The 15,027-nt window shown below is 33.3% G+C and overlaps 1 protein-coding gene across 2 annotated transcripts in view; it reads left to right on the top strand.

Moving 5' to 3' along the window:
* Positions 1-15,027, top strand: part of LOC136972923 (synaptophysin-like protein 2) — a 47,110-nt gene that overhangs the window by 15,395 nt on the left and 16,688 nt on the right. For both annotated transcript variants that reach the window (XR_010880416.1, XM_067267582.1), the window contains exon 3: positions 12,606-12,721. Coding sequence is in view for 1 of the 2 variants with exons in the window: in XM_067267582.1 (XP_067123683.1) it covers positions 12,606-12,721 (116 nt within the window). In the remaining variant the exon portion in view is untranslated. The remainder of the gene's footprint in view (positions 1-12,605; positions 12,722-15,027) is intronic.

Here is a 15,027-nt window from a genome sequence, read left to right as displayed (position 1 = left end):
GGTCATGTTTTACTATATTCATTGAATAAACTAGGTAATTAGCCATCAGTTACAAGTTGACATGGCTGTTTAAACATAATTTTTTAAGAAATATGAATGATTACAGATTAGATACTTTTGGAAATTAAAGTAAATGTATAACATCCAATAATGATGGTCAAATATACATGTAAATTTATAATATTAAAATATCATTTAGAATCTAAATCATTAAGACTAAAAAGAATAGTATTCCATAAATCAATGTACAGGATAGGGTTTAATAAAATGAATAAAAAACTTAATACCCTAAATTTAAAAAATGTTTTTCTTTCTGTTTACAAATAATTTTTCTGTTCAGACACACAGGAAACAGGAAAACTGTTTGTAAACAGAAAGGAAAAAGAAGAAATTAAATTTTTGAAAGAAAAAACAGAAATTGTAACACTAAAACTGCAATAAGCTAGCTGCCTGTCACACTCAGTTTTTACTTTTAAACATATAGAAAGTTTGTAAGAAATCTTAAATATTTTTACATTTTTATTTTAGTTGTAGCTAAGGAGTAACATGGGGTGAATTTACATGTGTGTTTTAAATGAGGTTAAAGTTATTATTTCATAAAACCAATACTTAGAATAAAAGAGAGAGTTTCAGACTTCCCTTTTATTCTAAGTGTTGGTTTTATGAAATAATAATTTTTTAAATCTTAATACTAATTAATTCACTACCTTTTTGTCTAAACTTAAATCATCATTATAGTTCTGTTCATATAAATAAAATCAAATATTTTAAGTTAGTAGCTATATGAGCTTTGGAGAGTTTATAAATACAATATGAAAATACTTTTATTATTGTGCTTGCTTACTTAGTTAACAAATTAACAGTGATTATTGAGGTGTCTCACATCATATGTTCACACTTTTTCAAGTATAATAGATATTATTGCTACAAACTGAATGTATTCCACATTTCATAAATGGACTGAAGAGCCTGTTACAAGTGATAGGCCTCTTTCACATGATCTGGTTGGAAGCTGTGCTAGCCAAGGTGCCATATCTAAGCACAGCAGCTAACCATGTCTATTTATGGCAACCATGCATACAATATTTTCTGTTTTCAATTGTTTTGTTTTTTGTACCTGGTTGAAGCAGTGGTTTGTGATGGATCAAAGAAAATATGCCACATCTGTCTATCTTTATTACATAAATGAAAAATGGTCAAATAACTAACTGGGTCAAATAGTTCACCAATGTAACTGGTAGACATAAACTACCAGTTACATTGGTTTAGAAAGAAGCTCGATGGGAGCATTTTCTACCTTATTAAATAAGATAAGACAGGACAATTACATATTTTTTAAAATTAATTTGATATGTATCAATATTTGACAAATTATTAAATCATATTTGTTCTATTAAATGTAAATTTAAACAATTATTTTGTTTATGTACACTTAAATTCAAATAAAAATACTTACAGATGTTTGTAATGAAATACAATTTTTTTATTTTTAATAAGAGGTACTGATACTCTTATGGAAATTTAAGATTACTGGTGTATCTATATATATATGATCGAGATGGGTTGATAATATAATAATAATAAGTTCAGAGCCCAAACAGTTAGGAGTTGAAAGTTGGTACACAGTTAGGGTATGTCATGAGAATGTACATTAAGAAGGGATTTTTGGAAGTTTTCTCTCACGGGGAGAGAGAGGGGGGGTTAAGGGTTAACCTGAAGAACTCAGCTTTTGCAGAAAGTAAAATTACTCTTCTTTCCGACACCGGGGATGAAATACTAAATACCGAACCTGTTACCGGTGTAATTTGCATGAAAAAATCTTCTTTCCACAAACGTTTTCGAGCTTTCCAAACAGCTCTTCTTCAGGTAGAGAAAAAAAGGTTCCGACGAAATACTTCGAAAAAAGACGAAAAAAGAACGTAGACATTTAAATAAAAACGGAATCTAAAAATAGAATGCAGATGTTTAAACAAAAAATTACGGAACTCGCATATCAAACGAACATTAAGGTGGACATGCGCATTCGTGCGCCGATGTTGCTATTTATAGATCGTTGTTTATGAGGGCCTGCCACACTATAGAAAGATTAATCTCATCCTTCCGATTTATACATGTGGTCCGATGGTTAGCCTTACAGATGGATATAGCTTCCCGCCATTTTAGTTGGTCCAGGTGGGGCGTAGTGTCGATGATGTCAGCTTTGTCGAACTCCGGTTCTATATCGGGATCAGATGCAAAGGTGGTTAGGGCCGTGGTGTACCGCCCGTGCCGAAGGTCCGCCTGATGTTCTTGCACTCTGGTATTTAAAGATCGCTTGGTTGAGCCGATATATACAAGGCTCTCGTTACATCTGTTATCTTTCAGCGGGATAGAGTACACGCCAGGAAGCCTGCCACGGACTGGACTGCCTTTTTCATTTCTGAGGATGTCGTAGATTGTCGGGCCTCTTCTATAGGCTATTTGTAGTTGTTGTTTTCCAGTGATCTCAGCGTATATCGCTTTAACATATGGGTTAAAGGTGACTGGGAGGCGTGTACGTTCATCCTGGTCAGTGTTGGTCCTCGTACGCGTAGTGGGTGCGTATTGTGAGCGTTGAAGTCACTCAATTAGACGGTGTGTCAGACCATGGTAACCGTGCTTGGCTGCTATCCTCTTGATATAATTCAATTCGGTGTTGAGGGCTTGCATGGTGGACGAGTGGGAAAAGGCCCTTTTAATCAAAGTATTAAATGCTGCAGCCTTTGCTCCCTTAGGGACATTTTGCTTAATTTGACTCAAGATCAAGCATTACACCACCAAGTCATTGACTTAGCCCATCTGATCTGTTATAATTCTATCTTTGCGTTCGACGGAGAGGTCTACAAACAACAAAGAGGAGTCCCCATGGGTAGCCCAGTATCTGGGGACCTATGCGAAATGGTCGTTAGGCAACTGGAACAAAAAATACTTCCGCTGTTCCTCCCGAACATCTTACTCTATAGGAGGTATGTGGACGACATCCTCATCATGTGGAGGACAATACCTGACATCTCTAACTTCGTACAAACCGTTAACGATAATCCCTACGGCCTAACGCTGGAAATGGAACAATCTAGCAATACTGAGGTCCATTTTTTGGATATAAACATTAAAGTAGAAGGATCCGCCATCGTCACGTCGGTATACCGTAAACCTTATGCCGACCCTATATACATACCGGTAGGTTCATCTGACCCATTCACCTACAAGGCTGCAGCATTTAATACTTTGATTAAAAGGGCCTTTTCCCACTCGTCCACCATGCAAGCCCTCAACACCGAATTGAATTATATCAAGAGGATAGCAGCCAAGCACGGTTACCATGGTCTGACACACCGTCTAATTGAGTGACTTCAACGCTCACAATACGCACCCAGTACGCGTACGAGGACCAACACTGACCAGGATGAACGTACACGCCTCCCAGTCACCTTTAACCCATATGTTAAAGCGATATACGCTGAGATCACTGGAAAACAACAACTACAAATAGCCTATAGAAGAGGCCCGACAATCTACGACATCCTCAGAAATGAAAAAGGCAGTCCAGTCCGTGGCAGGCTTCCTGGCGTGTACTCTATCCCGCTGAAAGATAACAGATGTAACGAGAGCCTTGTATATATCGGCTCAACCAAGCGATCTTTAAATACCAGAGTGCAAGAACATCAGGCGGACCTTCGGCACGGGCGGTACACCACGGCCCTAACCACCTTTGCATCTGATCCCGATATAGAACCGGAGTTCGACAAAGCTGACATCATCGACACTACGCCCCACCTGGACCAACTAAAATGGCGGGAAGCTATATCCATCTGTAAGGCTAACCATCGGACCACATGTATAAATCGGAAGGATGAGATTAATCTTTCTATAGCGTGGCAGGCCCTCATAAACAACGATCTATAAATAGCAACATCGGCGCACGAATGCGCATGTCCACCTTAATGTTCGTTTGATATGCGAGTTCCGTAATTTTTGTTTAAACATCTGCATTCTATTTTTAGATTCCGTTTTTATTTAAATGTCTACGTTCTTTTTTCGTCTTTTTTCGAAGTATTTCGTCGGAACCTTTTTTCTCTACCTGAAGAAGAGCTGTTTGGAAAGCTCGAAAACGTTTGTGGAAAGAAGATTTTTTCACGCAAATTACACCGGTAACAGGTTCGGTATTTAGTACTTTTGCAGAAAATTGAACATATTTTTAGACCCATCTAAAAATTCTCTAATTAGTCTCGGAAGAGGGGAGGCCTAATTCTTTCACCTGCTGAAATGGGTAAGATAGGCTATAATCTAATAATCTTAATCTTTGCTATTGTTACTTTTTGCTTGAGCGATACTGGGCTCATCTGCTAGTAAGAAATAAAATGTCAAAATTTTCATAAATACGAGGTCTGTTCAAAAAATAATCTAACTTTTTGAATTGGACAAAAACAGTATGAAGTTGACAACACTATGTTCATGATAATGTACTGAGTAAGCCATTTTTTTCAGATTGTTGATATCTCGTTTCATTCCCACATTATTGTTTTTTGAGTGAAAGGTGTTTCAGTGTTTGTGGCGATTTTTGCAATGTGTGATTTACAGAAGAAACGATGCAATGTGAAGTTTTGCATGAAACTGCAGAAAACTTTTACAGAAACATTTTAACTTTTGAATCAAGCTTATGGAGGCGATGCATTGTACATAGTGTTATGAATAATTTACCTGATTCAAAAGTGGTCATCAATTAGTTGAAGATGACTCTTGACCTGGATAGCTTTCAACCTCAACTGATGACACTCATGTTCAGAAAATCAGTGTGCACTTTGAATTTTTGTTTCAAGGTCAAACAGTCAACTGTCAGTACTATGCCGGTGTTTTGAGACAATTGCATGAAAAAATTTGCAAAAAGAGACCCAGAGTTGTGTGAGACAACTCTTGGTTCCTTCACCACAACAACGTGCCTGCTCATTCAGCCTTGTCAGTTTGCCAAAAATCAAATGACTGTCCTCCCCAGTCTCCCTTCTCACCAGACCTGGTTCCTTGCGATTTTTTCTTGTTTCAAAATTAAAATCAGTGCTGAAAGGACATCGTTTTGACACAATTGATGACATTAAAACAAATTTGCCACAAGCATTGAAGGACAGTCTGAATCAAACTTACCAGGACTGCTTTGCAAAATGAAAACATTGCTGGGATAAGTGTGTGAATAGGGGAGTACTTTGATGGGGACAAGGACCAATAATCTGTAACTTAAAAAATAAAAATTAAAAAGAATAAAATTTGGTTATTTTTTGAACAGACCTCGTACTGGTCTATGAAGACTGAAAACTTCAGAATTTAAAATTATATCATTTGTACTAGTATAAAAATACAGTGATATAATGCAAAATATTTTAAAATTCAAAACAATCTTGCAAAATTTGGCATCAGACATTAGAATCAATTTATTGTTTCTTTCCTTTGGTAAAATCATCTTAGCCATATGGAGCAATTTGTATTTCCTCAAAGTACTTTCACTGATACATTTTTGGAAGACCTCTCTCTTTAGAATTCTTTGGCAAAGCATCGGTCTTTTCTTGCAATTGCATATTCAATACTTCGTTAAACAAAAGGCTTCTGCGCACTTCAGGAGGTTTGTGAATGTCTTTCATTAAAGCATCAATTTTGCTGTTAGGAGTTGTAGGTACAGGTTGCTTTTTTGCATCTCGTCTTTGAAGTTTTTTTTTTAAGACTCAATTTTTCGTTTCATTTGAACTATAGTTTCTTCCTGTTTTTTTATTTTTCAGTATGCTTTTGCTCTATCTTTCCTAACTTGTTTTCTTCCTACTTGTCTTCTCACTGAAGGGATTGCGGCTGACTCATCATCTGATTGTGGTGGCGTATTACTTATTATATTTGCTAATGCCTTTTTCTTCTCTGTATTTTTTCGATGCTTTTTTCCAATCTTTTCTCTGCTTTCGTTTTTCTCGCTTGGTCATATCAGCAATATTCTTCACTTTCTTTACTGCTTTTTTCTTTTTATAATATTCCCTGTCCTTAGTCCTTTTAATTTTTCTCTTCATTGGTCATCTTATCTAAAAACTTTCTTTTTCTAGCATTAGCCTTTTCTCTTTGGTGCAAATAAGCCGCATTATCTGTTTTAAGTTTCTTTTTTGTTCCTTTTTTTGTTTTTTTCTGCATCGTGAGTATCCATATCCATATTGCTATGAAGAAAATACCAACAAGTATGTTATCTTATTGGAAATGACATACACACAACACACAAAGTAAGTTAAGAAAAATTGTAAGAGAATCTGCTTCGGAAACAAAATCATCATTTTGAGAACATGTCATCCTGTTCAGGAACATTGCCGAAATGACGGTTAACAAAATGATGATTTCAAATTAACAGGTGCTTTGATTTTATGGCGGCCATCTTAGACGTGGTCTGACCCAGTTAATGTAAAATGTTTGAGGTTAGTTTGTTATTATTGTACTCTAAAAAGTATTTTACCAATATTTAAAACTAATAAACGCATTCCCGGGTTGATGAACTATTGATGTATGCTCTGTGAATAATGAATTGAAAGGTACTTACCACTTAATTATAATTTATTTGGCTAGAAACACACTGACAGTTGGTTATGTTATCACTTTTACCCACTACTGAGGTCTGGCATGATATGGTTGTGTTCACTTTAAATTATTTTCGGCCAATTACAGCTGCGTTCAATGAAATGACGCATGTGCTGTCGGACAAAATATTTTAGCATATTTCTATTTAAAAGTAAAGTTTTTTTTAATAACACTTCCAAAAACTAGTTTTTGGATAAAAAATACATGATATAAGTAATGATAACTGTTAAATATTGTTTATTTTATATGATTTCTTGGAGATTGTTTTTGAAGATCGTACTTTAAGACGTGTTTCCGAAATGACTTTACGTATATATACAGTGAAATAATATAAAATTTATTTTACTTTTAAAGTATAATGTATGGTGTATGGTTAAAATGAAGTAATTATAGTGTTTCATTATGTTCATTTACTCAATAAAGTTAAGATTTACGTAATTAATTTGTTGGCGAAGCAAATTTTTCACCTTGGTGATTTTGAGCCTTTAATAATTTTGATTTTGAAACAAAAAATATTAACTTTTGATTAAATTTTATCTAGTTCATTAATAAATTTGTAAAATTTATTAAAAGGGCAATTTAATAAATTTATATTTTTGTAGCAGATTACACTGTTTTCAATATTTCATTGTCAATAAAGAGGTTAGTGTCAATGTTTTATTATTTTTTTGTTAATCAAGCTTTCTTTGATCCTTGCATCTGAATGAGCCATAGCAAGTAAATAAGTGAATGAACTTTTTTCAACTATGAGTATACCATAATTTTGACAACCAAAGTGAAACATACATTTTTATAAGCATCTCTTAAAATCCCTGTTGCACCCATCTGGGAAAGGCAAGGGAGAATTGCCCTCTCATTTTGAAACATAAATTTTAGCCTTTTGGATGTTCATGCAAAGAATGGCATTAAAGCATAAAGCACACAAAATGTTTTTCCTATACAACACATTATTTAATCAGATTTCTTGTTCTCTTTTATAATGAATAGAATGGTCATTTACCTGGAGTTTAGATTAATAAAATCCAAGAGAGAAAGTTGCTAAGGCTCATCTTTGGAACTGTAAGAATATTTTTTATCCTTCTTTTTGGTGAAGACTTAGATGCAGATCCACTGAAAAAACTGAAATTGAAGGCTCAAGGTTAGGGAAGGGATGGATGGAATTGGTTGTAGCAGTTGCTTTTGAAGGATATTTGGCACATGGAGATCTTGCTTTCTCTCGGGATATAATGTATTCATTTCCAAGAAATTATCAAAATTCTCATAATAATTAGTGCAGTTAATCTTTAATTTTAGTCTTGTGTGTAATTGAAAAATTACCAATTGTTCATATTCCTTTTGTATTTTTAAAAAGATAAAAATCCACTTAGTTTTAATTACACAAGTAATAGCATTTATTTTTTATGTAGAAGATATCCTGTTATTTCTGTATTAAAAACTTACATGAGGAATTTTTATAACTTTTACATAATTTTATATGAAATGTAAATACAGTGGGTGATTGGTTAACAAACATAATCCGTTCCAAGACTGTTTTATATCCGAATTGTGCGTTAACCGATTATCAGTTTACCATAGATTTTTATGGAAATTTGATTAATCCATTCTGGAGACCCCCAAAAATAAAAAATATATACTTTCTTACTATCGGGTTGTTCGGAAAGTTCGTAGCGATTTTTAAGAGAAATAAAAGAAATTGTTTTAAAACTAAAAATATACTTTTATTCCATTATGTATGCACCATTGTTTTTAATGACATGTTGCCATCTATGGGGGAGCTTCATGATACCCTCTTTGTAGAACTTTCCAGTTTTTCCTGTGAAAAACTGATCCACATGGTTTTTGCAAGCTTCCAAAGTATCAAAGTTTTTATCATGAAGGGAATTTTGCAGAGAATGGAACAAATGGTAGTCTGACGGAGCAAGGTCGGGTGAGTAAGGGGGGTGGGGTAAAACATCCCAGCCTAGTTCCAATAATTTTTGGCATGTTCATAAAAACGTGTGAGGTCTGGCATTATCTTGGTGAAACACAATGCCTTTTCTATTGGCCAGTTCTGGACATTTTTCTTTAATTGCCATGTTCAGCTTATCCAATTGGGAACAATACTTATCAGAATCAATTGTTTGATTCTGTGGAAGCAGCTCGTAGTACAGGATTCCTTTCCACTCCCACCAGACAGTGAGCATGACTTTCTTTGGATGAAGACCAGCCTTTGGAGTTTTTAATGGTGATTCATTTTTCTTACCCCATGATCGTTTTCGGCTGATGTTGTTATAAATGATCCACTTTTCATCACCTGTCACTAAATGCTTCAGAAAAGGGTCATTTTCATTTCATCTTTCAAGAGAATCACAAATGGAAATGCGATCCAGTAAGTTTTTTTTCGTTAAGTTGTGAGGTATCTAAATGTCGTAGCGATTCACGTATCCGAGCTTCTTAGATGTTGAAATACAGTACTGTTTGATGACTTCACTATGTCTGCAATCTCTCGAGTTGTGTAATGAGGGTTTTCATCCAATAATGCTTTGATCTGGTCCTCTTCAATAACAGGAGGTCTTCCTGAGTGAGGAGCATCTTCAAGGCTGAAATTACCCGTTTTAAATTTTGCAAACCACTTTCGAACAGTTGATTCTGATACAGCACTCTTACCATAAACATCACATATTTTTTTTTTTTTTTTTTTTTTTGCTGTTTGTACAACATTTTTGCCTTTACGAAAAAAGAAAAGAAACAAGTGTCAATAATGCACGTTGTTCGCATCCATTTTTGCAATGAGAAATTAAACGCTATTTGAATAATCTTAACGGTTTTTTTTGTAATGGACGTGTCTCAAGGTAATTTATTGTAATATTCATTGGTTTGTACAATTCTAATCATTTTTGCGGCAATCGATGTCTCAACTGTCGGCTATCAAAAATTGTTATGAACTTTCCAAACAACCCAATATGTTTATTTATATGTAATAATAAAAATACATATATACACAGTCTTCCATTTTTATCAGTCATGTTTTTTCCATTTATAGGGGGTTAAAGAATCTGTCAATGTCTGTGTTTTTCCCTCTTCTTCAGGATTTTTCGGAAGTAATTAATAGCATTGTCGTTGTAGAGATCTCCAAGTCTATTAACCTCAACCTGGTTTGGATGCCATTCTAAGACCGTTGTTCTGACATCCTCCCACTTCTTCAAAAGATCTTTAATAGTAGATATTGGCATTAATCCTCTTTTTCAAAAGAAAACATATCTTGGCGAGTTTCTTGGTGTTCTTCTGTCGTCAGGTCAGTTTCAGATTCCATTATGAGCTCTTCAATGTTCTTTATTTCTCAGGTGTGATTTTTGTCACTCCTTTAGCTGTTTGAGTCTTCTTGATTATACTGTATCTTTCTTAGATAAAATTGAATTGTGGTCTACTGTAGACCTGTTCAAGTCATACTGCCCAGCAACATCAGACATCTTCTGCCCACTCTCTACCTTTGCTATTATACACTCACCTTTCAAAAATAAAACCCGGTGTGAAACTTAATGAGTGCCTGCCTGACAGTCTCATGAATACTATAAAAGAATTGTTTCTGTCAGAAAAATAAAAGGCTGGAATTACAAGGGAGAGTTTCAAAGTTTGGAGGAATACTATCTGATCAGTATATACCGGGTTGAGCATCAATGTTGACGTCTCCTGCACTCCAAAATTCACGCTTCAAATTGTTGCCCGAAGACAAGGGAAGACCAATCAGTATTCATTATTTTACGTTGCTTCTTGTGTTTGTTCTGTGAGGTATTTGTTATCCAAACATGTGTTCATTGTCTGAACATAAAAATCTTTTGCAAAAGTGTTTGTTATCCAATTTGTTTGTAGTCCAAACTGTTCATTAACTGATCACTCACTGTATACAAAATAAACAATACTGTCTTTTAGTGTTAAAATTCTTTAAGGGTAGTAAAAATAGCAATTTAGTGATGTCAAAAACACTTGCTAATTTTTTTTTTGTTATCACATTCACATAGTCTTCAGGCAACATAGAATGTTTTCTAAAAAATACTATTAGAATATTCATTCAATGGGGGAAAAAATAATGCATATTTAAATTTGCAAATATTAAAATTTGGAAGTACAGTAGTCACCACTGAACTTAGACCAGGCCGCAGTTAACATGTCATCCAATAAATAGGTTTAAAAAAAAAATTAGCTTTGATTCATTGCATGAATGTTTTACATGATTTAGAACAAATATACAGTAATTAATCTTTTTTTTTTAAGTAAAACTAATAAAAATACATGGCCGATGTTAATTACATTTAATAAATATATAAAAATATAAATATAACTATTACAAAGATAAAACTTTGCATTTTGTCCTTCTTTTTGCCGTTTACACCATCAGCAGTCCTTAAACAATTCACAAAATTTCAGAGACAACTTTCCTTTTTAGGCTACTGCCTCTGCAAAAAAAATGTAAAAACAGGTAAAGCCCTCTGGTGTTCTTGCCACAATCATAATATCACATTTTAAGTAAAACTAATAAAACGGCAAAAAGAAAGACAAAATGCAAAGTTTTATCTTTGTAATAGTTGTATTTATATTTTTATATATTTATTAAATAATTAATCTTTATTTTTGCTAAATATCAACTTGATATCTTGCAGGTTTAACAAGATTGAGCCAGTCAAACTTGAGTCACAGGCATCAAAAAACATAGACTACTGCGTCACCCCCGTCAATGAACATAAACCACTTCATGTTTAATATTTTGTTGCATCACCTTTGCAGTAAAAACACCTTTCATACATTTCGGCATGCTGTTGACTAGGTACATCTGCTGTTATGTCTAAGCATTCATCTGCTGTTATGAAATTCCAGATAGTTAAGATGGAAGCTTTTAGTTCTTCAACTAGTCGAGGCATGTTTTTTGCAGACATCTCTTCATAATGTTCCATTCATTCTCAAATAGTGAAAGATCTGGGCTGTTGGATGGCCAAGGAAGAACTTCTACGTTCTTTTATGCAAGCCATTGTTTTCTTTTTCTGCTTGTATGGCCCCATCCTGCTGGAAAATGCAAGTTGATATTTAGAAAAAATAAAGATTAATTACTGTATATTTGTTCTAAATTATGTAAAAAATTCATGCAATGAATTATAGCTACTTTTTTAACCTATTTATTGGATGACATGTTAACTGCAGCCTGGGATAAGTTCAGTGGTGACTACTGTAAATATAAATGAAAATATTGATGATATAATGAATTTTAAAAGAAAAGCAGATAAAAGAATAATACAAATAACCAGTAATAAGTTAAGAAAAATTAGGAATGAAAATAAAATAATAATTGTGAACATAAACATAAAATAACAAAAATATAAATTTAAAGTTTTGATGCAAGACATTGAACTAATCATTTAAAAGCTTAAATAGTGTGATCCTATGCCTTGGATTTCTAAAGTAGGCTTGTTACATGATTCTAATGTAATAATGTATAAATATTTCCAAATGAAAATAGCATTATGTTCAATGCATTGAGTAATGATGTTTTGGCTTATAAAGTTAAAAGATTAAGATTAATACATTCCTGGATAAAATTATCCAGCAATGTAAATTTTAAAAATGAACATTTTTTGAATCAACGAGCAATTATTTATTGGCAGCCTGGCATTGTGATATTGTCACAATGCCAGGCTGCAATTTTTAATCATATTTTAAATTTATTTAATTTAAAATATACAGTATATTCTCCAACTCAAATTAGTACTGTAGTGTCTTGCCCCTGTACATCATACTTTTTTGTTATAGGTCTACAATTTTTTCAAATTGCAACCCAATTAATTAGTTAATGAAGTAAAACAAATAACCAGTAAATATTAGTTGTTTTTAAATTTTTTTGTGATAATTTCTGTTAAAATCAAGTATATTTATTTTAAAAGACATTATAAATATAAAAATTATTATAAAAAGTAGGTTTAAATGAAAATTATATAACTGAAATTAAAATTTATTTCTTTTTTTAGCTGATGTCAATATTTGCTTTTGCCACCACATCTGGTTTTGATGCAACTACAACATTTGATGTTGTATGTACAAGCTGGACAAAACCATGTCATTACAAATTTGAATATCCATTTAAGTAAGTAATTAGCAACTTTCTTCTGTCCAATTCTTTGATCTTTCAATTCTTTAAAATTTTTGTGATGTAATTGAAGAATACACAAATTACCAAACTTTATAAGTTTAAAATATAGTATTAATTTTAACTCAGGACAAAAATTTAATTTATTACCAGCAATATAGAAAACCTGATGTCAAGATGGAAGTCCAAAAGTTTAGAATAAAAGAAAATTGTTAATAACTTTGCTTCTTGCCCTTACATTAATATTATTTAACATATTCGTTTTTTACATAAACAAAGACTGTTGTAATTCATATATTAGGGCTTATCATACACAGCAATCAAATATTTGAAACAATTTATTACACTTTGGTTATCATAAAGACTCTACCATTTAAAATTTATGATTATTTTCATTTATTTTCATCAGTCATACAATTAAGGCTTGTTTAAACCATTTTATATACTTCACATTATGATTTTAACAAATACATTTAAAATACAAGTACCGTATTTAACGGACTATAAGATGCACCTTAATTTTTAAGCAATTTTTTAAAAAAATACCTATAAGATGCTACGGACTATAAGACACACCTGAGTTTTGGAGTACTACCCAATCTACTAGTCTGACTACCGGTTTATTTAATTCGTAAACTCTTTTCTAACCTTTGTATCCGGTACTTCCTTTACTGTCCAAAAACAAACGTTTTCGGCCTCACTCGTGGTCTGCTTCAGGTTAATCGAACAAAAGAACAAACAAGAACTGGCTTCCAAATTATTTGAATTAATCCTCGAGGAACTTTTAGTTTTAAAATATATTCTAATTTTGAATATAAGCGTGCACTATGTAGCGTTGCCGTTTTTGTATTCTTCACATACGTAACGCCATGCGTATGAAAGGGCGTTGCCGTCCTTAAAGTTTATGCATTTCCCTACTCGGTCGGCCCTGTATATTTCCAGAGCTTCGAGGGCCCTGATGTCATCCATCTGAAAGGCCCTATTTATCATCTGGCGTTGGATAGGTCAGCGTGAACTTCTGGATCAGTGGTGTAGGTGGATAAGGCGGTGGTGCAATGAGCATGGTTTATATCGTATCTGTGCTCCTTGATCCTCTGTTGGATGGAACGTTTAGTGGAGCCAATGTATAACAATTCACGTCCAAATCTGTCATCTCTCACTGGAATACTGTATATACCTGGAGCTCGAAGCGGGTTCATTTTGTCCTTGGCGTTGCGCAACAATTTATATATATCTTGGGACCTTTTGTACGCCACTCTGGTACCAGTTTTGGTTGCAGTTTCCTTATACTGTATAAGGTCTGTAATCGCCGATTGTATTCTACCACCATGTATCGTCTGGCCAGTTCCTGAATCCGATCCCCATGCGTAATGGTTCGATTAACCTGAAGCAGACCTCGAGTGAGGCCGAAAACGTTTGTTTTTGGACAGTAAAGGAAGTACCGGATACAAAGGTTAGAAAAGAGTTTATGAATTTTGGAGGCAATTTTTCGAAGAAAAAAGTGCGTTTTATAGTCCGTAAAATACGGTATACCTCAGGACACTTTTTTTTAAAATAAATGTTTACATTTTACTTTTAACCTTTTCAATTTTAAAATATTAATGGAGTTTAAAGTAGTAATATTCCAATACTTCATTCATCATTCACAAATAACTAAACACTTAGTAATCACAATGTTACAATGTGTGTGGGGGGAATGATTTTGTTCATCTGTTTGAAGCTTAATAACTTCTGTGATTTTTGAATTGGCAGTAGAGGATTTCCACATGGGTGTGTGCTATTCTTTTATATCACTCCATATTTTTTTGCCAAACAACTACCAGATTCCATTGGGCTATTTATCTGCATTTTACACTTAATTAATTTCTAAAGAATTTGTTCTAGAGGAATGTGTTAGGTGCCATCTTATTAAATTTAATAATTATAATTAAAACTAAATAATTTTTAGAATATTCTGGAAGAAAAGAATTGCCCAGAGTGGGACTTGAACCCGCAACTCCCACTTACCATGCAGATGTGTTTCCAGTTACACTACCTGGATCTAAATTCTAAAAATTATTTAGTTTAATTATAATTATAAAATTTAATAAGAGATGGTGCCTAATGCCTTTCTTTAGGACAAATTCTTTAGAAATTAATTAAATTTAAAATGCAGATAAATAGTCTGATGGAATTTGTTGGTAGTTTGGTATAATACAAATTTATCAGGTTTGAGATATGTTTGTTTATCCATATTTTTTTCCATACAAAGCTATGGTTTCACATAAAACATATTAAATTAGACCAAAATTTGTAAATATTTG

This window comes from Centruroides vittatus, unplaced genomic scaffold (genome assembly GCF_030686945.1).
Source record: "Centruroides vittatus isolate TY-2023 unplaced genomic scaffold, ASM3068694v2 contig_3063, whole genome shotgun sequence".
Classification (NCBI taxonomy): Eukaryota; Metazoa; Arthropoda; class Arachnida; order Scorpiones; family Buthidae; genus Centruroides; species Centruroides vittatus.
The sequence above is the reverse complement of the archived record's forward strand: the minus strand, read 5'-3'. Positions and strand labels throughout refer to the sequence as shown.